The sequence below is a fragment of the Cyprinus carpio genome, chromosome A10, assembly GCF_018340385.1.
Source record: "Cyprinus carpio isolate SPL01 chromosome A10, ASM1834038v1, whole genome shotgun sequence".
In the NCBI taxonomy this organism is placed as follows: Eukaryota; Metazoa; Chordata; class Actinopteri; order Cypriniformes; family Cyprinidae; genus Cyprinus; species Cyprinus carpio.
This window is the reverse complement of record NC_056581.1, coordinates 4,144,228-4,169,195: the sequence shown is the minus strand read 5'-3', so window position 1 is coordinate 4,169,195 and position 24,968 is coordinate 4,144,228. Positions and strand designations below refer to the sequence as shown.

At 36.2% G+C, this 24,968-nt stretch overlaps 1 protein-coding gene across 3 annotated transcripts in view; it reads left to right on the top strand.

Moving 5' to 3' along the window:
* The first annotated feature begins 1,117 nt into the window (after positions 1 to 1,117).
* The window catches only part of LOC109096421 (rab GTPase-activating protein 1-like), a 78,778-nt gene continuing 54,927 nt past the window's right edge, over positions 1,118 to 24,968 (top strand). Inside the window, exons 1-9 of one of the 3 annotated variants that reach the window (XM_042764782.1) lie at positions 1,123 to 1,253; positions 12,554 to 12,759; positions 15,820 to 15,849; positions 18,279 to 18,507; positions 19,341 to 19,548; positions 19,674 to 19,848; positions 22,370 to 22,527; positions 24,374 to 24,484; positions 24,839 to 24,905. In XM_042764782.1, coding sequence (XP_042620716.1) covers positions 12,610 to 12,759; positions 15,820 to 15,849; positions 18,279 to 18,507; positions 19,341 to 19,548; positions 19,674 to 19,848; positions 22,370 to 22,527; positions 24,374 to 24,484; positions 24,839 to 24,905 — 1,128 coding nt within the window. In that variant the 5' untranslated portion in view covers positions 1,123 to 1,253; positions 12,554 to 12,609. Of the gene's footprint in view, positions 1,254 to 12,553; positions 12,760 to 15,819; positions 15,850 to 18,278; positions 18,508 to 19,340; positions 19,549 to 19,673; positions 19,849 to 22,369; positions 22,528 to 24,373; positions 24,485 to 24,838; positions 24,906 to 24,968 lie in introns of all 3 variants that reach the window. The other 2 variants (XM_042764783.1, XM_042764784.1) reach the window with 2 other exon arrangements.

The window sequence follows — 24,968 nt, the reverse complement described above, 5'->3', positions numbered from 1 at the left end:
TCTATTAGTATTAATTCACGGTCAGTGGGAAATACATGCTGATCAGTCAGAGGAAGATTAATTATTAAATTATTAAATATAGCGCTACCCTGACTAATGTCTATTGCAGTATAGTAAGGTTCTTCTTTAGAATGCTTGGAATAGGATACTAACATTCTACTTTTTTTCTGTGGTACGTAGTATGCAACTCAACTTCCATTTACTATCAATTGGTTTTTTTTTTTTTTTTTTTTTTTTTTTTTTTTTCTGCCTTATAACTTAATTGGATTACCAAATGTTTCAGAATTTGATGCAAAGTCGATTCCAAATACGGAGTGTCTATTTACACTAAGTGCAAATAGCCCGCCTTGTTGGCAGAAGTTATTTACTCAAACTCCGCCCACCAACGTGTGATTGGGGTAGTCAACACTCCAAAAGAGGCTTCTTGATTATCATTTCAGCGGTGTAGGTGGTAAGGTGTATACTTTTTGACGCGATCGACTCGAGTTCGAACCCGCCTTTCGCTGAACCTTTTTTCTCCCTTTTCAAATCTCATATCATATTGTAAAGGCATTTATTTTCATTGAAAATGAAGGAAATAATCTAAAAGTAAAAAAAAAAATCAGGTATTAAAAAATCGGGTAGGGTGGGTGTAGAGAGGGCTTTATCGTCCCTATAAGGTGGTATCAATTTGATAATTTGAATTAAAATTATAATTAACACTAAATTAATTACACTCTTATTATAATGTACTACAATACTGAGGTTCAGATAATTGGCACTGTTTGAAATTAGTAGTATAAATAGCAGAAAATGTTATGTTATGCTATTTTAACATAAAATCTATTGCTATTTGCACTTAGTGTAAACAGCACATCATTAAAAAAATACTGCTATTTACACTTAGTGCAAATAGCCGCTGCCTTAAAAATATGAAATTGTGTTTATTTTGGAAATGATAAACAGACTACGCTCTTTTCAGGTAAACATGCAACGTAATGATTTAACATGACAACAGTATAGCATACTGTTTGAATTTTTTTTTCCCCACAACTTTGTCAACATGCTATATCAGTATGCAGAATGTAGTACATACTGCGCAGAAAGCAGTGCGCTAGTATTCGATTCTGTGCCGAAGTTTTCCGAAGATAGTTCGGCGGCGCATGCGCAGTGTGAGCGGGGTTTGGTTTGTGTTTACAGCAGCGCTGTTGCTGGCTAATGTTCAGCGCTGTTATGTCAAGCCTCTCTGGAATAAAAAGCTTTTGTGGAAACAGGTAGGATGGGTGGCAACGATGCACACCTCCGTGTTTTCATTTATTCTACACGTCCGTCTCGTTATTCAGTAAATTTGTCGTTTTAAGCGAAAGATATAACACAATGTATGCAGATTTGGATTTGAGGTTAGCATGCTACAGTGTTAGCCCGTTAAAGGCCGTGTGCTGATCTCTGCTTCACTGCATGACACAAAACCTGCAAAGATCTGCTGTCTGCATACATGCCCATCTTTGTGAAAGATTAGGTTTTAAACAAAGATAATATAGAAAAAAATAAAGGACGCTGTTTGTGTGGTACTATCTAAGCCATATATAAGATGTAAATAGAGGATTTGTTCGCCTCTCATCGTAGGAATGCATCATCTGCAAAAGATGCAAACATAGCTGCGTTACTAAGTTTTATCTCATGTGTAATGGCTCTGAATCTTGTTGGATTTGTTTTGACGATCATGTGTTTGATTGTAGTAGCTAGTGATGCTGACTCGAATCATTTAAATCCAAAATCATCTTCAACTTTTTGTTCAGTGACTCTTTCTGCAGTGTATGTTGTTACGCCAGTAGATGGCTCCAAGTGACAGTCTTTCTCTGTGTAATATCAAGTCATTGAATCATGCATTCAAGTGATTCCTTCGTTCACGACCGAAACAAGTGTTATAATTTTCCCTTATTATGACAACAAAGCATGCTATTGTTTTTCCAACTACCTGGCATGACTAAGTCTCAATAAGTACTTGTTCAGTGCTTGTTCAGACTCAAAATGACCTGTTTAGTGAAGGGGGAGTGTTCATTTATAAGTTAAACAATACAATGCTCAGTCATAACCTGTGGTCGAATGCTATTGGCTCAAAGTCATTCTTTAAAGGTGTGTTTAAAGAGAACAAAATCGTCACTTCCTGATAAACTGACACTATATATCACTAAGAAAAGTAGGAGAAGCTACTGAATATAATAATTTTCCTATATAACGAATGACTTGCATCTCAGAATGTGCAGACGGAACACAATGAAAGCGGTTATTGCATTCAGAGGTGGAGGCTGCAGTTTGGGAACGCAGTCGTTTAACAGTTCTGTGAGGCGATTATACAGAAATACTTTGATGACAGACTTTGCTGGGACATTTCTGAATGAACATAACAACGTTTTAGATGCTGTGGAACAAGATCGGTCCGCTGGTTAGTCAGGATTTACTGTCGCGCAAAATCACATGACTTTTTTGATGCGCTTGGAGGAATTTATTCGCAAAATGCATTTCCATCTCCCATTATTCACATTAACCCTTTTTCACACAAGTCAAAAACCACCTCAAGCGAGCGTAAAAACTTTTTATTTGAAATATAAATACATTTTTTGTTAATTTAAAAATATATATTTCAATACATATTTGATTAAAAATGATAAAACAGTAATGTTGTGAAATATTACTACAATTTAAAATGACAATTTTTATTTTAATATATTATAAAATGTAATTTATTCCTTTGATGCAAAGCTGTATTTTCAGCATCATTGCTCCAGATTTCAGATTTTGCTATCAGTGAATGTTTTTGCTGCTTTAATATTATTGTGGAAACTGTGATACTTTATCATTTAAAAGTTTGTGGCAAGTTAAAAGAAAGAAAGAAAGAAATTAATATTTTTATTCAGCAAGGACACATTAAATTGATCAAAAGTGATGATAAAAACAATAATAATGCAAAAGATTTATATTTCAAATAAATGGTCATCAAAGATCACTGCTGAAAATTCAGCTTTGCCTCACATGAATAAATTACATTTAAAAAAATATTAAAATAGAAAACAGTTATTTAAAATATTCATATAATATTTTGGAATATTTCTATATTTTTGATCAAATAAATGTAGCCTTGGTGAGCATAAGAGACATCTTTCAAAAATATTAAATAATCGTAACAATCCCAGACTTTTGATGTGTATATGTATGTGTGTATGTTAGAGATGTACCGAAATGAAAATTATTGGATGAAACCAAAAATTCTGGATGCACTTGGCCGAAAACCGAAACTGTAATCGAAAATGCTTTGTAATAATTACTTAATATTTTATTAAATAATATAAAGTGATTTTGTAAGACTTTAATTTAACTCAATCATTTTAATGATACTGAATTTAAAAAACACAAGCCAATTATATTATTCCACATTATAATTCCCTATGCGTTTGTGTTCCTCGACAATAAACACGCTCCTCAGTGGATGTTATGTTGCCAAGGCAGCGATGGCGAATCACTCAAGGGTCTGTGTCTTCATCTGGGAATAATAACTGCTTGCAGCACCACTGCTTCAATAGGCACATATGTGCGACATTATGTAGAACCATTTCCCAGATCACATGAGTTAAGTGACGTGTGAGCAGAGGACAGGCAAAAAGGCCCAGTGGATGACCATGTGTTTAACGGCACAATGACAGATGCTTCTCATCTCCTGGGTATGTGAGACAGCTGGCCCATGTGCAACCGCACCCTGACTCCGTATCACTGACAGAGGCCACATGCTTCATTCTGACACTTGAACTGCTCGCTACAAACCTGTCTTGATGGTCTATTGGCGTTTTTTTTTTTTTTTTTTTGGCTTATTGAATGTTTTACAAAAGCTTGTTTTCACACCAGGATGGTAATTGTGGATTGTATCTCATAGGTCAGACTTTATATCAAACTTTTTTTTTCATTGCAGTTTTCAGAAAAAATTTGAATCGCAAGATGTAAACTCACAATTGCAAGAAAAAAAAGTTGAATTGTTAGATAAAAAGTCATAATTACTTTTTTAGTTTTTATTCCTTGCAGGGGGGAAAAACAGAATTGAAAAATGAAAGTTCACAATTCTGAGAAGAAAGTCAGAATTGAGAGAAATAAACTCAGTATTGCAAGAAAGAAAGCCAGAATTCCGTTCACATCTCACAATACTAATTTTTTTCTCAGAATTTTAAGAAAAAAAGTCTGATTCCAAACTGTAATACAGAAACTAAAAATTGTGAGAAAGTCTGTATTCTGAATTTATAAATAAAAATACAATATTTCACAATTCTGACATTTTTTCTCAGAACTGCACGTTTATATCTCGCAATTCTGAGTTCACAATTCTGACTTTGGTTCTAGCAATTTAGAGGAAAAAAGTCAGAATTGTGGGATATAATCTCAGAATTCTGACTTTGTTTCTTGCCAGTTTACATTTCAGAGTTAACATTTCTCAGAGTTTACATCACGTAATTCAGTTTTTTCAGCATGGAATACAAAACAAACATGTAATTATGAGATTTTATCTCTCGCAATTCAGACTTTTTTTTCTAAATTGCTAGAAACAAAAGTCAGAATTGTGATCTCAAAATTACGAGATATAAATGTGTAATTCTGAGAAAACTTTTTAGAATTGTGAAATATTGCATTTGTTTTTATTCAGTGGCATAAAATGGCTCCCTGCTGATTTAGTAAAGTTTTGTTACATAGGCATACTATTGGTCATTTAACTGCAGACACAGCTTTAAAGGTTCTTGGTGCAGTCAGTAACGCTCACTTGCATTAGTGGCTGTTTCCTTGTATAGTCTCTTTCTCTCCCTATGCTTTCTCTTATTGTTTTATTTCTGGAGTATGTGTCAACAAAGGTTTATTTGCGTGACTGTAAAGGATCATCGCTAAAGCGTTTAACCATGCCAGCATAGCACAGGCTTAGCAAACAGGTGGATCTCCTTCTTTCTCACAAACTTAATCTACAGTATCATCATCTTCTCTTTCTATCTTATCTTCTTTTCTCCAATTTTTCTCCTTTTATGAGAAAAGTGGATTGGCGTTTTGCAGTGCATGGACACAGGACTTGGCTACATCTGTTTTTTGCCTTTAATTCAGTCTTATCCTCAGTACAGTATTCCAGTAAAGGACAGGAAACAATAGGGAGTAGAAAAAAAACAAACAATTGTCTGAAATCTGACACCAAGCGGAGAACTGTTGTGCTGGAACTGTAGACGGCTTCACTGATTAAAACAGGATTGATTTATTTTCACACTTTGTGCCGTGCCGCCATTAAATGTCCTTCTGGTCACTCTGTCTGGATCAAATGCTTCCTGGTTTGTTTGTGGTCCACTAGTAAGGGTTGAGAAATCAGAAAGCTGAATGCTTTCTGGGAATAGGAGACGACTTCTGTGAGAAACCCCACTGCCTCCCTCAGTCTCACCTGTGTCTCTCTCTGCTTCAGTCTCACCTGTTTGTGTGTCTGCTTCATTCCGTCTGTCTGTCTCTCTTTCTCTCTGCCTCAGCTGTCTCTCTTTCTGCCTCGGTCTGCCTGCATCATTTGACCGGTCTCTTTCTCTGCCTGTTTCTCTCTGTGTCACTCAGCCTGTTTTTCTCTCTGCTTTAGTCTTCCTGTCTCTTTCTGTCTCACTCTGCCTGTCTCTCTCTCAGTTCCTCAGTCTACCTATCTCTGCCTCAGTCCACCTGTCTGTCCTTCATTGTCTTAGTTTTCCTGTCTCTCTCTGCTTAAGTCTGCCTGTCTATCTTTGCCTCAGCCTGGCTGTCTCTCTCTCATTGCCTTAATCACTGCGAGTCGGTTGAAAATCGATATAAATATATGACGATTCAAATCGGTTGAGGTGTTAAACGAATCGGGAGTTTATATGAATGTATCTCTGAGGGGAACTAACTGTCTTTAGAAAAGCTTAGATGTTTTCTTTTCATCTTGTCTCTGTATAATTCATGTTAAAGTAGTGTTTATAAGCGCTGCGCTGCTTTGTTTACAGCGGTAACCAAGGAAAGGCAGTTTTGCTGCTGTTATATGAGCGCCACCTGCTGTCAGAGAGTGAATCTGCGCTCTTTCTTTTATGTCATACAGTTTCAAAAAACTAAAGTCAGAGCATTCTGTTTTTGTTTTAAAATTTCAGATTGCACAATCTATTTTACATTAAACACTGCTCATGCTGCATGTATTCAGCATCTTTGTTTGGATTGTGATTCAAATGCAGCGGTTGCCTCTAATTTTGAATGTAAAGAGCACAAGCAAAGCCTTTGTTTATGAAGAGGGTTTTTTTGGTCTTATTTATTTGATTAAATTTGGGGGTTGTTTTAAAATTTCAGTTTAGTTTTGTTATTTGACATATTTCAGTTTCACAGAGAAATATGCAGCATTTTGTCCAAGAAATAATAAAACAACACCTTTTCATTTATAATTTATCTAAAATCTAATTTTGTTTAAAAAACCGCAAGAAAATTGAATCGTGAAATCATTATCGTGAATCAAATCGTGAGTTGAGTGAATTATTAAATAATTACATATCTCTTTCTCTCTCTCTCTCTCTCTCTCTCTCTCTCTCTCTCTCTCTCTCTCTCTCTCGGTCTACCTGTCTATCTCTGTTTGGTTGCCTCAGTTTGTCTGTCTCTCTCTCTCCTCTCTCCTCCTGTTATCTTTTTCCTTTTCGTTTTGCCCCAAAAGAATCTAAAACATCATCTTGTGTTTTACTCCTCATTTGGCTGTTGCGTCTTGAGCCAGAGAAAGAGAGACTAAAAAGGCAGACAAGGCATCCATTATAAGAGTGTAGGAACAGAGCCTTAGTGTGAGGGAGCCTTCTGTGTGTTTATTCCATGTGGATATCAGCGAACAAGGATATGAAGTCAGTCGTCTGACCGGTAGTCTGTGTGAGGTGCCACTCCTCTATCTTAACCAGTAGCACAATACACACTGCTCTGTTTCTGGTCATTGCTCCCCAGGGTGTAGGGTGTAGCACTGCTCCTGGTCTCCATTAGGACAGAGCACAATATGCCCAGTCAGGAAATCCAAAGCTCATTCACAAAGGAACAACCTGCCATTCAGCATCCTCTCTCACCGTATCCCTGCAGCCTGAACCCACTGACCTGTGAAGCAAAACACTTCTCTCCTGCTACCATTTGTGTAAAGGGATAGTTCATCCCAAAATAACAATGCCATCATTTACTCATCACAAAAGAAGATATTTAACAGAATGTCCAAGCTGCTCTTTTCCACATAATAGTAGTAGCAAACCTAGTAAACCTACTTTGATTTACCAAACTTTATGAATTTAATGCAACAACTTTTACAGAATTTATTAGTCTAGGTAAATGCTGTTTTTGTTTGCATATAGTTTCTTAATATTTCAAGTTCAAATTAGCATTAATGGTTTCTAAACCAGAAAATTCACCATCCCAAAAACATAAAATTTATGTTTCACACAGTATTACTGTGATTTTTGATCAAATCAATGTATCCGTGGAGAGCATAAGAGACTTCTTTAAAAATCATCAAAAAATCTTACCGACCCCAAACTTTTGAACGGTATATATCCCAAAGTCTGTCATGAACATAAATTACATATTCTTTTTAAATATGGCTTAATTTTTTGGAACAATATGGCAGGTTGAATATCAAAAATAGTAGATGGAAGAGCATTGTTTTTTTAGGTCTCATTATTTCCCTCCCATATCCAAATATAGTTCAGCACTGACCCTCTGCCAAACCCTTTCAGCTTGTCCAGTTTCACGCAGGTACAGCTCTCCTTAAATATCCAATTATAGTTATGCACTTTCGTTCTTCAGATTTTTTTTTTGTTATTATGTATTTTTTTTTTGTTGCTATTTAATTTGGGTTTGATGTTGTTTATTTGTTTGCATAAATGGTAGGTTAGTTTTGATAATTGTATGGTCGGTCTTGTGAGTTTTTATGTAAACAGCACTTGGCAGTACAGTTGGCAGTTCACACAGCGTCGTTCCGGGACTGTACAAGTTCTAGGTACAATTCTGGATCAGTCCCGGAATCAATCCCGGGACATGTTTGCGTTCACACATGACTTTGTTTTGTCCAACGTGCATGTGACTGTTCTTGCCATGGAGATATAACATGCTATTTTTTTGATCAGTTTGTTGTGTCAATCTACAGTTGGTCATGTCCATGGAGATAACATGGATTTTTTTGCATGTTGTGTACAGTTGGCTGCTGTAAAACAGCACCACAGAATGATTTACAGTTGCTAGAATAGATATGGATTTTTTTGCATTTTGATATTAATGCATGTCATATTTCAGACCTCAATCAAAAAAACATTTTTTTTTTCTTAAATAAAGCCTATTTTTGGAATTTGTGACTTTTAGTTAACATGTGATTGCTGTAAGGTTAACATCTAGTGTAAGCTAGTGTACTGCAGATATGCACATTTATAATTTTAACTTTTTCAGGAAAACAGATCAGGAATATTGATGGTCTGTGTACTTCAGAGCAAGTAGCAAATCTTATGGCTGCAACGTAGCTAAAGCTGATTGGCTATTTATGATAGACCCCTCCCAATATTTGAAACAGTCTAAAACTATTCAAATTCAGTAACTAAAATAAAGCTGAAATAAAAATACAGTATAATTATTAGATCAAAAACGTAATGTGAAACTTAAAAATGCTGCCTTGATTACTAAATTGAATAAATTAAACTAAATAAAATGTCTAATTTGAAACGACCAAAATCTAGTAAAAATAAATTAAAGCTAAATACATATACATTTATTCATTTTACAGATGCTTCTATCCAAAGTGACTTATAGCTTAGGAATACAACAAGCGATATATCATAAGATGGCAATAAACCCAAGAAGTGGCCGTTATTCAAGGTTTCAGTCATTATTCAAAATAGTAAAAGCTAGGACAGGAAGGGATAAAGGATAATAATATGAAAGAAATAGTGAAGGCATAGAATTATTTATTTATTTTAGGAGATGCAGTAAGATGCTCAGAGAAGAGGTGAGTTTTCAGTTGTTTCTGGAAGATTGTCAGGGATTCGGCTATCTGGATGGAGTTAGGTAGGTCATTCCAACAACAGGGTACGGTGAAGGAAAACATCCTTGCGAGTGATTTTGTGCCTCTCTGTGATGGGACCACGAGCTGCCACTGGTTTACCGACCACAAGGCTTCTGGAGGGGATGTAGACGCTTAGGAGAGAACGGAGGTTCTGTAGGCAAGCATGAATGTCTTGAACTTGATGCGAACTGCAACTGGAAGCCAGTGAAGAGAGATGAGAAGTGGTGTGACATGGGCTCTCTTGGGTTCATTGAAAAAAAGATGTGCTGTAGCATTTTGAATCATTTGCAGAGGTCTGATTGTTGGAAGTCCAGCCAGAAGAGCATTGCAGTAGTCCAGCCTAGAAATGACAAGGGCCTGGATGAGAAGAGCATGCTCTGTAATGCCTGTTTCACACATACTCCGTCTGCAGTGCATGCAGTCCATGTGCGTTATGTTTGTGGTGCAGAAGCAGCACAGACTCCTTTTGCTTTCACACAGGACACGTTTGCAGTCTGCTACTGCTCTGCGGCTCTTTAGGTTACCACAAACACAACATTTATCCATTACTTTGATTTCAAATCCAAACGTTGTTAGTAAAAATGATTTTCAGCATTGTGATCCCCTTTTACAGTAATTCAATCTTTCATAGACATTCACGTTTAAACTTAATAAATATAAACAACATATTCATGCATATGACTTCTAGGTTTGTATATTAAGTTGCTCAAGCAAGTGGCAACACATTTAAACAGCATATAGCATACTTGTCTTGAATTAACAGTAGGCTATTATAAACATTTTAAATTAAAACTCATGACTGGCAAAAACTGCTCTTGTGACTTTTCTTTTGCATCAAAATCTTTATTACAAGCAATGCCGTGGGTCTTAAAGAAATTTGTTTTTCTGCCTTATGAACGTTGTTTTCCTTTTCTCTTATGTTGCCTTGTTTATCTCAAAGTGCAATTTTCCTTGTTTTAAACCTAGCCAAAAAGCCATTTGTTGACCGTGAAACACAGTAGACCTTAATTATATCAATTTATTGTAAAATTACTATTTCTGTGTCAGTCCATGTCCATTTTTACAGTGAACAATGCACTGTTAGGAATGGTCGGATCTTCCTGATGTTGTGTAGCGTGAACCTGCATGATCGTCAGCTGATCATTAAGAATCACCCCAAGATTCCTGGCTGAACACGATTGGATTATCATTGATAAGACCAGTTGTATGGTAAACTGGTGCTGTACTGATAGGGGGGGAAGATGAGAAGCTCTATCTTTGCTAGGTTTTGCTGCAGGTGATGTTCTTTCATTCATGCTGAGATGTCCGTCAAACAGTCTGAGATCCAAGTAGGTACCGTTGGATTATCTGGTTGAAATGAGAGGTAGAGCTGTGTGTCATCAGGAAAAAGCATGTGCCTGAATGATGCATGGGTCCCAATGATGTAGTGTATATAGAAGAGGAGGGGTCCAAGAACGGATCCCTGAGGAACCCCAGTGACCAGTTGTAGCTTTCAACAAGTAAGGTGTCTAGTGTAGGTTTTTTAAGCAATGGGGTTACCCAAGCCTGCTTGAATGTGATGGGAAAAATGCCTGAGAGAAGAAATGTGTTGATGTATGTGAGTGAAGGCTGAAGTGCAGGGGAAATAGGAGATGTGAGGAGATTGGGTCTAGAGGGCAGGTGGAAGGGTGACTGGAGAGGACACGTTTAGAGACTTCATCTTCTGTAAGAGGAGAGAAGACGGTCAGCTGAATAAGTGTTTGCTGTGAGTTACTGGGTAAGTGGGGCAGAGAACTGACTGCTGATAGATGTGGTTTTGTTTGTGAAGTAATTAGCAAAATAGTCAGCAGTTAAAGAGGAGGTGGGAGGTGGCAGAGGGGGACAAAGGAAAGTATTGAATGTTTTGAAGAGTTGCATGTGTCTGATGCACTGATGATCTTATTATGGAAGAAGGTAGTTCTGGCAGCATGAACTGTGGTGGATAATGAGGATAGCAGTGACTGATACCTGCTGAGATCAGCTGAATCTTTTGATTTGCACCAGTTTCTCTCCCCTGCCCTGAGTGTAGTCCAATGCTAGTGGAGGACATTGGTTAACCAGGGGTTGGATGGAGTAGCTCCTGCAGGTCTATGGGAAATGTAACTATAGTTAGTGTAGAAAATAGTATATCTCAAGGTGGCAAAAGTACCAGAGGGCTGCCATCCTTCGGGAATGAGGACAGCAGCATATCTAGTTCTTCTAGAAAGTTGCTTAGCCAACCTGGAGGTTGATAAATAACTGGATTTTTACAGGGAGTGTGACTGTAACCGCATGACATTCAAAGGTAGTATTGCAACCCTCTACATTAATCACTCACATATGCAACTAAATCTTCACTGTGGACGACTAAATAATGTCTATTGTTAGCCATTGGCTAATAAGTTATTAGATTTTACTTGCCAGTGTGTGTGTTAATTACAAGTTTAGCATATTCACTTGCTGAACACTGAGCACTTGAGAGTTTCGCTCTCTGTCAAGCGATCAGTGCTAGTTTTCAATTCAGCTCATTTGACGCGCAGTGTACCTGTATTTGACCCACTGTAAACTCCAGTGTAAAGGTGCACGACTTGCCGTCACTTTGCTGATAGCGCTGTGTTCTCACACATGCAAAGAGAGAGAGTGAGAGTCTTACATATCATGCTGAATCGATGCGCTACTGTACATGTAAACCATATTCTTTGTTGTATTTTCCTGTTCATTGAGGATTATTCAGCTTTTAAGAACAAGTAGAAGAAATGAAGGTTTCTCCTGTAGTGGGTGGAACTAATGCGCAAGTGGCAATCTCATTGGCAGGCGCTCATCTCTTACCGTCCCTGTTTTGATTTCAGCAAATCAGTTCTAGTGAACGCTGACAAGGTGATTAATATTCATGAACCCAGCAGCTCATTAATCCTTAGTGCGTTGTATATTGTTAGTATAGTAGTAGAATTAGTAGTAGTATTATCTTTTAATAATATTACCATTATCTATTACTATTAGCTATTTTTTTTTACAGAAACCCTGAATGACCAACAATATCATAATAATCATTACCACCAGTCCTAAGTTCAGTTAAAATGGCAAATATGGTAACTCTGTTTAATAAATAAACAAGTAACTCTATGATTTTATTTTCTTGCTATTTGGTTTGGCGACTGTTAGTTTTAAACCCTTGATGTATCTCTACAATATGAGTATCGATTTCCATTAACCTATCTTTACCTGCTATTTCTTTATCATTTTTACAATTTACTCCTCACACACATCTCTGCTTCTTTAGCCTGCACTGCTGTCAAAGTTTAGAATTTTATTTTGCTCTGCAGACACCATGTGCCCATAAATAGATCTGCATGTAAATGATGCCACTTGTAGAACAGTTGTGTAAAGAACTACAAACTATATTTGCAGTTCACAAAGAATGCGTTAAAAATAAGCATGGGTGTGCAAGCTTCTCTCATGTTTTTTTTCCTCCTTTCCTCATTGCTTTTTCATCTCTTTGTTTTCCAGGTAATTTTACTCATTAAACCGCCATTCATGAGTGCGCCTGGCTTGATTTAGCAGTCATGGATGACAAGGCCTCGGTGGGGAAAATTAGCGTGTCCTCCGACTCTGTGTCCACCCTCAACAGTGAGGACTTTGTCCTGGTGTCCCGCCTGGGGGACGAGACCCCCTCCACTAATAATGGTAGCGATGATGAAAAGACAGGACTGAAGGTAAGAGTAGATAGAAAACAGATAGGGAGAAATTCTACTCGGGAACTATAGATGGGTGATTCTTCAATTAAGGGCACTTTTGATTACCTGGAATTTTGAAAAACAAAATTCTTCACAATAGGTATAATACATTTAAAGTGCTTATCACATGTCTTGTAATAAATATCTAATCAAGGCATTGATCAACTTTTAAGGGAATTTTAGTAGGTAGGGCTGCACCATTAATCGAAATAAAGCAGAAATCGAAATATAGTGCAATTATCAAATCACAAAGACTGTAATTTAATTAAATAAATGTATACACTGCTTGTTTCACTACTTTCTTACACATGAGCACAGAGGAGCTTATTCTTCACTGGTGGTTACAGCATCTCAAGAGTGTCTCAGTTCACAGTAAATGATGCTCCACACAAACTCATCTCTGCATCTGCTCTGAGTTTGGGTCGCTTTTAATGTGCATTTGGGAACGCAACTTGCAGCAAACATCTTCCCAAACTTGTAACAAGAAGCACTTATCAACAGAAGAGAAGCTTTAAGGTATCCCTCTGTCAAAATACATGTTAGATGGTTTAAGATTTAAAAAATGAAAGCCATAAATATTACTATTGTAACTTTAAAATTGCAATGTAAAATTAAATTATCATCAAATTACTCTATTGAAATTATTATTAAAGGGATACTCCATCCCAAAATGACAATTTTGTCATTAATCACTTTCCCCCTATGTCGTTCCAAACACGTAAATCACTTTCCCCCTATGTCGTTCCAGATATTTGGATGAAAACAGGGAGGCTTGTGACTGTCCCCATAGACTGCCAAGTAAGTAACACTGTCAAGGTCCAGGAAAGTATAAAAAGCATCATCAGAATACGGCATCTGTCATCAGTGATTAAACCATAACATTATGAAGCGACGACAATACTGTTTGTACACGAAGAAAACAAAAATAACGACTTTATTCAACAATTCCTCTCCTCTGTATCTCTCCAAAACAGTGTAGCATCATTTTGTCAAATCTGACTAGTACGCGAGCGGCGTACGCTCTTCTGTATCAGCCGCGCCACAAGGATATGTTTTTTATGTGTATTTACACTTTGGTTTGAAAGTAAACAGCGCATCGGCGCAGCGTGGCTGACACAGAAGACCATACGCCATATGCGTACTGCTCAGAATAAAAAAAAAAAAGAAATATTACTATTGTGATATTTCACTTTAGTAATTGAAAGGGTTACTCCACCACAAAATGAAAATTTTGTGGTGGAGTAACCTTTTCAATTGCTAAAGTGAAATATAACAATAGTAATATTTCTATTTTTTTTTTATTTAGGAATTTTTTAATTATCATTAGCACAAAATTTTGGTCAAATTGTGCAGCCCTACAAACCTGTTTTTGTTGTTGTTGTTTTTTAATCACAATCACATTTTTATCAGAAAAAACAATTAGATTTTCCCCCAAAACATGTAGCCCTAGATTGTAATATAATGAGAAAAGTAAGATAACTTGGATTAACACAGCAGGATAGTACGCAGTAAATCTACTTCCATTTTAATTATTAATAAAATAAAAAAATTCCCTTTGAAATAAAATTCACAAATACTAACTAAATATAATAAATAACTCCTAATAAAGCCCCTCTCAGATCATGATGTAATTTATTTATTTAATGAATGACATTTTTGATTTTCAAACAATTCTACTACTCTCTGGTTGAGATGGGCTCACAATCATAACAAGATATAATTTTTAGTAATATTGATAGTAAATGTAATATTTCTACAAACTTAGGAAAATGAGAAAATAGTAATTTAAAGACACACACACACACACACACACACACACACACACACACACACACACACACACACACACACACACACACACACACACACACACACACACACAGTGATTACAACCAATTCTTAAAACTAGTATATCCTAGGGGACAGAAACATTCCCCTGATTGAAGAATCACCCCATTAAGTTAATTAGCAAATACAGTTTGCATCACCTAACTAGTTTGTTAAAAGGTGCGAAGAAGATATTGTATATTCACATCTATTCAGACGGTCACTGTCATGAGGACAGGCAGACTGCATACTTTATCCTGTCACCCTCATTCCATGTTTTGTTCTTCCGCTTATTCTCTGCCGACTTGTCCATTTCTCTCATGACACCACACAATATGAATGCTGCCGAGATTTCGGTCCAGTTTGTATCACCTGTGATTTTTTTTCACACTTCTAATTGGCTTTATCGGCACTACAGTGTGTTCTTTGTCCATGTACCACTTTTTACAAATGCACTTTCAGCTTTATGTACAAATGATCACACTTCTTATTAGTATTATGGTGGGCCAGAATATAAGATGTTGCATCTGTACAGGTCTCATTCATTCATGCACCAACATTCATGGAGGTTTCAACCACGCCACTACAGTCTTCCCTCTTATCAGATCTTATGGTCATGATTCACTCTTGCGTTCTGATTTGGTGGATTTGTTCATTTTGCTGGCTTGTGAAGTCTGTTCCTTCATATTTGCATTTGATCATGGCTATGGATCAGCCAGCTTTGAAGTTTTGTTCTTTTTTTTCCCCATGATGCTCGTCTTCATTTGTCACATTCTGTATTAAATGAATAGTTCAACCAGAATTAACATTTCACCATTTACCCACACTCATATTTTTACTATGAAAAAAGAAACTACCAAGTCTACCAAGAATTTACCAAGAAATAAAGTCACTTAAAATGATTGAAAATGTATGAAAAAGGGCAGCGTGAGCATTCTTTAAAATATCTTTTTTGTGTTCTTCCATAGAAAGAATAGTCATAGTGAATAAATAATAACTGGGTAATAGTTGGGACTATACACTTGCTGTTTCTAGTAGATACCGTCATCACATTATGTAGCAAAATTCATGATCTACTGTGGCAGTTAAAAATGAAGCTGTTTCTGCTGGTTGTCAATCTTTTGTAGTCCATTGGCTCTCTCTCAGTTAACCCATTCGTTACCATTCTCTCACCTCTGTGGGCGTCTCTTAAACACTCTGTTTGTTACACAGGTGATTTCTGAGGAAGGGGTCAGCTTTAAGGTCAGTCTTTATCTATCTATTCCTCTCTCTCTCTTCCTCTGTGGCTTTGTGCTCATACTGTGTCTCTGTGCCTTGTGTCTGATTGGCTGATCAGTTTGATTGGCAGCTTCACCAGCATGTACAGCAGCTGAGTGTGGGATGTAAGCGGTGCACTGCTTAGTAGAATGATTATAGGCTTCTGTTTTGTGTCTGGTTCTTCCACGGTTTCCCTCATTCCAGGCATCTTAGTCCAGTCACCTTTTGGTCACAACAGTGTACAGTCAATGCTAGTACCTCTAGCTTGTATAATGCTAAAGATCTCTGTCACACTTTTATAATTATTTTTAAAGAAAACAGAATGCGTTTAACAGAAATGCATATTTTGAAGTCTTTCGTGGAGGTCATCTGCCAAATTGTCTGCTCCCACTGAACTTCCTGGCATCAGTGTGTGCAGTTCCTGTGTGTTCAGAGATCATCTTTCTCTTCTTCATGGCTGTAATGAATACAGATCACACCTTCTGTCTCTTCAGCCAGTGAAATAACCAGAATAACAGGAATCAGAAATTTAGATCTGCTGATTTACAAACTTCCTGATGTGGAATCAAATCAAAACTGAAACACACTGATCATGTTGAATGCTCAGGTAAGATGAGGGTAAGGGACAGCCATCTGTGTGTGTCGTTTGCTTGCTTTTGTCACTTCCTCCGACGTGCTCAATCTGGTAAAAAGTCACAGAAGAGGTGTGACTAGTGTGGTCAGACTGGCCAGACTTTGGACAATTCTCACCCTCAGCCTGACCCACATCAGCCCCTAATATCAAAATACTGTATAAATGTGCAAATGCTGTGTACATTTATTTATGCCTCCACTAAGCAACATAATCAGTCTGTGAAATGACTCCTAAATGTCACCTCAAAACTGAATCTGTGCCACCTTTGCAGTGTAAATTTGGCATTAGAAAGCCCTTCAATCAGGTCAGAGGGTGTAATAATTAGTTAACTTTAACTGTTATTTTTTTTGTAATTAAATTAATAATAATTTAACTTGACCGTTGTAATTTTCAGCTGTGTGAGCAATGCAACACGATAGAGAGTAGTCACATCAGTGATTCGGTCTACTCTTGGTGTGACGCGTTGAGTCACAGACTCTCTCTCTTTCTGAGGTAGCTACTCTAGATGCTTGCACTACTTCTAACAACAGGACAAATGTATTCTTAGGTTTTCTTTGATGCGTCTAGTGTAGACAACCACAAGCACAACTGGCATAAACTGGGTGTTAGACATGGTAGATTACGACTGTCAAAATGGCTGAAAAACTAAATTCAAATTTTTTACTTAAATATTATCAATAATCAAATTATATTCCAATTTAAAAGGCAGAATTTCAGTTGGGGGGAAAAATCTTTTGGCTTTTGGCCACAAGAGGGTGCATTGTGCAAAATATTACTAATGCACGTTTATTCATAGCAATAAAATAAGACTATCTGTGAAAAAGTGCATAATGTTTGAAATAATGTTTGTAAACCAAATGTAATTAATTGAGTTGCTTAAACAATTATAAACAAAACATCATCATGTATGGATGCATAGATTAATACAAAGGGTCGAAAGCCAAAGTACTTTTTCATTTAAAAACAAAAGATGCAATGGGATGGGTAAAAAAAAAACTCTGCCATAAAATCTCAAGGCATGTTTTTTGAACAAGTTTAACTTACATGAATTTTACAGGGCTTTCTAAACATGCAGCTCTCCTGTTCAGCTGTGATAAATATCCCTTTAGAAAATGCGCAAAATATTCATTCTGTGTGAATGGCTTGGTTTCAGTTTTGACGTAAACTAGATCTTCACCGCATTGATGTTCTCCTTTTCTGCAATATTATGAATGAACAATGCAGCAGCACCACATAGTGGGTTCAACTGGATGTGCTAACAAAAACATTAAAGTGCAACCGCATATCCTGCGCTACTGATAAGTTACTGATGCAACGTTTTTACATTCGAATGTGTTTTTTTTATATTAAATTCTGTGAATAGCCGAAATTTGATTTTTTTTATTTGACAGCCCTACGGTAGACACCATATTTAATTTTGTGCAAATAAAAATGAAGCTGTGAGGGATAGATGTCCAGGCTGTTCAGAGTGTTGCAGTGATTTTTAACGTTGTTGTCCATCGTTCAGATGACACATCATTGAAAATATTCATTTATTAAAAAACTCCTGAAAAATGTGTAGAGTTGTCTTAAGGTTGTAGCCATATTGAACATAATGTCCCTCACTGCTTTGCTTAATTCATGAAATTTAGAATATGCTGTTTTCTTTGACTTTCTTTCAACTCTGTGGTCCGATACTGTCCAGTCCTTGTTTGTAATCTTGGGTCTAAATATGTAAGTGTCTCAGATGAGTCATTCAGTGAACGCACTGATGTGTGTGTGTGTGTGTGTGTGTGTTCAGATCGTGGGGAACGGCAGTGAGCAGCAGTTACAGCAGGAGCTGGAAGATGTGCTGATGGACCCTTCAGTAACTGAATTAGTGGACGGACCGGACCATCTGGGAGGGGTCGAGCATGGCTATCCCACTACAGCTGTGCCACCACGGTCTGGCCCAGTACCCCCTAAACTTGAGATAGTGCTGCCCATTCAGGGAGCTCAGGAGAGTGAACTCAACGAGAGATCTTACAGGGGTAAAAATAAAAATTAAAATAAAAAAATAAAATAACCGCTTCCTATATATATTCCTATAAACACTGTATAGTGGTACACACAGGGGTAAAAAAAAAATCACTTTTGTTAATTATTTTTATATATTCATATATATAAATACACACACACACACACACACACACACACAACACACACACACACACACACACACACACACACACACACACACACACACACACACACACACACACACATATATATATAAATATGTGTGTGTGTGAAGATTTAAGATTGACTCTTAAATAATATTAATATTAGATATTCTTAATATGTAGATAGATATCAAAGCCATTTTCACACCATAGCTGTTTGCATTAATGGCAAATTGTATTATTATTATTTTATCTATTTATATTCTTATTAGTTAATTGTTCTTAATTGATTTTAATATTGTTTTAATTATTGTTTTCTTGTTTTAAGGAACTTTTTGCGTTCAGACAATAAAAAAATACCCATTTTCATTGAGGTTAAAACCTTGTCTTGGGTTTGCATTAAGAGAAAAGTGTGTAGAAATAGTATAAAACATATGCAGACAGTGCCGTCTGTTGGTCATTTGTTATCAAGACTCATACCTACCTGTTAAATTCTAGTCATGAAAATTCATACAGAGGCGCTATTTATTTTGGTGTAAAAAGAATAGTTGCATTTAGTTTCATTCAGTAAACATTTAAGTAGAAACATTCAGATAGAAAGTCGACCCCCCCCCACCCAAGTCAAGCGTGTATTCAGATAGAAAGTCGACCCCCCCCCCCGAAGTTTAATTTTGAGTCTTTCCTCCCATCACTGCTTCTAGATGAGCCCTCTGACTTGAGTCCCGGGACCCCTGTCCCAGATGAAGACAGCGTGGTGTTCAGTAAGCTGACGTATTTAGGCTGTGCGTCAGTGAATGCCCCGCGCAGTGAAGTGGAGGCTCTGCGTATGGTCAGCATCCTCCGCAGCCAGTGCCAGATGCCCCTGGACGTCTCCCTCTCTGTGCCCGGAGTCTCAGAGGGCACTGTCAGGTACGTTAGGAAGCTAGCAATAGAAGTAACAGAAAGATAAGAAATGATGGAAACTGGAAAATTGTTGGTTCAAACAGCGCAAACTGTAATCAATTGAATCATCTTACACTTAAATGTCTCATCAGGCTGTTGGACCCTCAGACCAGCACTGAGATTGCCAACTACCCCATTTACAAGATCCTCTTCTGTGTTCGCGGCCACGACGGCACGCCGGAGAGCGACTGCATTGCCTTTACCGAGAGCCACTACAACTCTGAGATCTTCCGCATCCACGTCTTCCGCTGTGAGATCCAGGAGGCGGTGAGACAAATACCTGCACACATGCATTTGTTAACAGGGTTGGTGGTATGATATTTGTGAAGTTTTGGGTGATTTTTACAAAGACCATCAAGAAATGTGACCCTGGAGCACGAAAGCAGTCTTAAGTCGCTGGGGTATATTTGTAGCAACAGCCAAAAATACATTGTATGGGTCAAAATTATTGATTTTTCTTTTATGCCAAAAATCATTAGGATAATAAGTAAAGATCATGTTCCATGAAGATATTTTGAAAATTTCCTACTGTAAATATATTAAAACTTAATTTTTGATTAGTAATATGCATTGGTAAGAACTTCATTTGGACAACTTTAAAGGTGATTTTGTCAATATTTAGATGTTTTTGTACCCTCAGATTCCAGATTTTCAAATAGTTATATCTCGGCCAAATATTTTATTCATCTTTCAGATGATGTATAAATCTCAATTTTGAAAAATTGACCCTTATGACTGGTTTTGTGGTCCAGGGTCACATATGTCAAAGTTATATTTTGCCCAGATATCTTAAAATGAATTAAAAAAAAAAAAAAAAAAAAAAAAAATATATATATTAATATATATATAATATATATATATATATATATATATATATATATATATATATATATATATATATATATATATATATATATATATATGTGTGTATATTTACTTTGTGTGTGTGTTTGAAAATGACTCTTGAAAGTTATATTGTGTATATATTATGTTATATTTATTCTTCTTGCTGATAGAATTGCAGTTTCCTGGCTTAGCCTGAAGAGGGGGCACTTGTTGTTAGTATTTGCCCTATGTTATCAGAAATGCTCACAAATCAACTTTTTGCATCCATAATGTGTGACAAGTTCAGCTCTGATGTGATGTATATATACTGTATACATATATATATATACAGTACAGGTCAAAAGTTTGGAAACATTACTATTTTTAATGTTTTTGAAAGAAGTTTCTTCTGCTCATCAAGCCTGCATTTATTTGATCAGAAATACAGAAAAAAATGTAATATTGTGATATATTATTACAATTTAAAATAATTGTTTTTAAGTTTATTATACTTTAAATTATCATTTATTTCTGTGATGCAAAGCTGAATTTTTAGGATCATTATCACATGATCCTTTAGAAATCATTCTAATATGATGATTCATTATCAAAGTTGGAAACAGTTCTGCTGCTTAATATTTTTTCAGAACATGTGATACTTTTTTAGGATACTTTGATGAATAAAAAGTAAAAAAAAGAAGCTATGTTTTTAATATATAAATATTTTGTAATAACAATATACACTACTGGTCAGTAATTTGGGGTCAGTAATTGTTTTCTTTCTTTTTTTAATAAAATCAATACTTTTATTCAGCAAGGATTGTGTTAAATTGATAAAAAGTGATAGTAAAGAAAATATATTATTAGAATATATATTATTAGAATTTTTTTTTTTTTTTTGAATAAATGCAGTTCTTTTTTAACCTTTTATTCATCAAATACATTAGACAGCAGAACTGTTTCCAACACTCATAATAAATCAGAATATTAGAATGATTTCTAAATGATCATGTGATAGACTGGATGTTACATGTGACACTGAAGGCTGGAGTAATGATGCTGAAAATTCAGCTTTTCCATCACAGGAATAAATTATTTTTTTTAAAGTATATTCAAATAGAAAACTATTATTTTAAGTTGTAATAATATTTCACATATTACTGTTTTTTTCTGTATTTTTGATCAAATAAATGCAGGTTTGATGAGCAGAAGAGACTTCTTTCAAAAACATTAAAAATAGTAATGTTTCCAAACTTTTGACCTGTACTGTGTGTTTATATATATATTCTTATTTTATTTTTATATATATATATATATGAAAAAAGTTTGCTCTGTGACTGACGGCAATAAAACAAATAAATATATATAAAAGTAATAACTATGCACAGGCTTCAGTGATGTAACATTCTACAGATAAATAGGCTACCTATCTATAAACTTTTATTGCACAAAACTATCAAAGCCATCATAAGTAAAACTCAAATACAGATTGGTGCAAAACCACTTATGTACATCCAAGATGCAAAATGATGTGCATTCTAGTGTTTATAGATGTTAAGTTATTTTTAAGCCAATGAATACTATATGTACACACATACTTGGGTGTCGTGGCAGTGATGATTTTAAAAGATGAAAGCTTTTAGCGTTTTATTGTACTGCTGACTCTGTTAGCATGCTAAATGACTAGTTGATTGTTGGTCGGCCAGTCAACCATCCTGAAACATACCGATTGTGTGTGAAGTAAAATATTAAAACAGCGGGGATGCAGCTGTCAGGTGCATATCTGTGTGTGTGTGTGTGTGTGTGTGTGTGTGTGTGCGCGCTAATGAGTGTGTTGATAACCCCAGAACAGTCCCACAGTGAGTCACTGTAACACAGCCTGTGTCACTGGAGAATGTTTTGACTCCAGTCACTGAGATGTGTGTGTGTGTGTGTGTGTGTGTGTGTGTATGTGTCTTTGCAGGTCAGCCGAATACTCTACAGCTTTGCCACAGCTTTCCGCCGATCAGCCAATAAAGCACCGCTCGCAGCCAAGGCTCCGCCCCTTACACCAGACAGCGACGTCTTCACCTTCACCGTCAGCCTGGAGATCAAAGAGGATGATGGGAAGGGCACATTTAGGTGAATCACCTTGCTTCTCTCCTTCCATTGAAGTTGATTCAGTTCTCCCACACATATGAGCGTTTAAGCCCAGAGGTCTCGTCTCTAACTGAATAATTCAATTAGGTGTTTTTTCTGGTATCCTGCCTGAGGAAGTCATCTGCCCGGTTTTATGAGGGAAATGATAAAAATAGCTCAATCTGCAGTTCCTCCGCCACTTCCTTCGTCTTGTTCTCTTTATTCGAAGTGTCGACACATGCTTCCTGTCATTTATCATCTCTTACATCTTGGTCTCATTCCTCCGCTCTACACAGGGCTCTGTTAACACAGAACTGTACTGGAAAGATCTCACTTCAAAGGAAACATATACTTTGTTGATCTGTTGACATGCAACTGTAAAAAAAAGCATTATTCAGTGTAACCAGCACTGACATAAAGAACAACACCACAGCTCCCTATTATAATTTAATATTGATTTTAATATTATTATTAATATTATTTTATTGATTAATTAAATGTATATTATTTAAATGAAAAACATAATGATAAAATCACAGTTAAGTAATAATTCGAGTTTTGTTGTAAATCACACAGCCTATGTGCAGTGTGTTTATACTGTTTTTTTAATGCTGCACAGAAAAGCCAAAAAGACAGAAAAGTATTTAAGGAAAGGGCTAAAGTGCCCAAAATAACTGCACTGTCTCCATCAGCATGAGCTTGATGCTCCGGAGAGACTGTCCCTGTTATAAATGGACTGTAAGTCACTTTGGATAAAAACAACAGGAAAAAATGACAAATTTACCTTGAAAGGCCCTTTTGCTCCATTTGGATGCAGGAGATGCGCGGTCATTTTGGCAAATATTTTGTTTTAGTCTTAGCTAATTGTGACAAATTTACCTTGAAAGGCCCTTTTGCTCCATTTGGATGCAGGAGTATATATATATATATATATATATATATATATAGCATAATGTTATTTTTGGATGTATTTTGTTTTAGTTTTTTTTGTTTTATATTTTGTTTTAGTCTTAGCTGTTTTCACATGTTTCATAAGCAGCAAATTAACATATTAGAATGATTTCTGAAGGATCATGTGACACTTAAGACTGGAGTAATGATGCTGAAAATTCAGCTTTGATCACAGAAAAAAAAAAAAAAATTATAAGCAGCAAATTAACATTTTTGAAATATCAATTTTAGTAGTAGTGCACTGTATGAAGAATTTTTGGTTATAATATGTCACAGTTTACTTTATTTTGCTGTCCTCACTTACTTAAATGAACTATAGTGTCCTGCACCCACTTTAAAAAAAAAAATCTAAAATTATATCTGGTGTCTGAATGATTTTTGGTTGACTGTATATTCAAGTAGAAAACAGTTATTTTAATATGTTGTAATATTTCACAATATTACTATTTTTACTGTATTTTTGGTGTAAATAAATGTAGCTTTCTTACCAGTCTCAAACATTTGAACATTAGTGCGTTATTTGACTAAAGAGTCATCAATTTTTATAATCATAATATTTATCATAATCACCTTTTGACCACAATGTCACACACACTCACAATTTTTAAACACCAACAAAAAATTTTTAAAAAATTTGACAATTTTTAAACACCAACAAAAAATTTACAATTTCACTTTGAGCTGTGGATTTTTTGAGGTGTTTTTTTTTAAATTTATTTTTATTTCAATTTATGGTTGTTTGAATATTTGGAGACACATTGTGATAATAATAATGTAGCGGGGAAATATGCTTAATTGTGATCAAAATGATAACTAAATCTTTTCATTTCGAGGTAGAAATCTGTACATGTCCAATTCACCCAAGCAAGCCATTGAAAACTTTCTTTGTGACCAACAGTGCCGTATCAAAGGACAAGGACAGACAGAGCTTCAAACTGCGGCCAGGCATGGACAAAAAGATTGTGATCTATGTCCAGCAGACGTCCAACAAAGAGCTGGCCATCGAGAGGTACGTGCTTTCCGCAGTGACACACCGCTCTGTCCTCATCCAGAAGAGCCTCGCGTCTCCCTTAACAGCCAATAATTCATTCATTAATGGTAAACATACACTGAATTATGCGTTTTCTGTGCTCAAGTGTTCCTCTCGGGCCATGAGAACATGTAGGATGGTTTTTCTCTGTGGTGACTGATGTTGTGTTGAACTGAAGCCAACCCTGCCTGAACGCACAGCTGTGCTTTTCTGTTTATGTATGTTTTCTCAGGCTCCGCACCCGCAGATGGGTGTGTGAATATGCAGTTTTACAGCTGATATGTGGAGTTCCTGTGTGGTTCTGTTCCAGTCAGGCACATGTTTGTGTTTCAGGTGTTTCGGTCTGCTTTTGAGCCCGGGCAAGAACGTAAAGAACAGTGACATGCACCTGCTCGACCTGGTAGGTGCAAGACATCTCTAGCTCTGGATTAACCTTTACTCCATCAATCAGTTACTCTTTAAA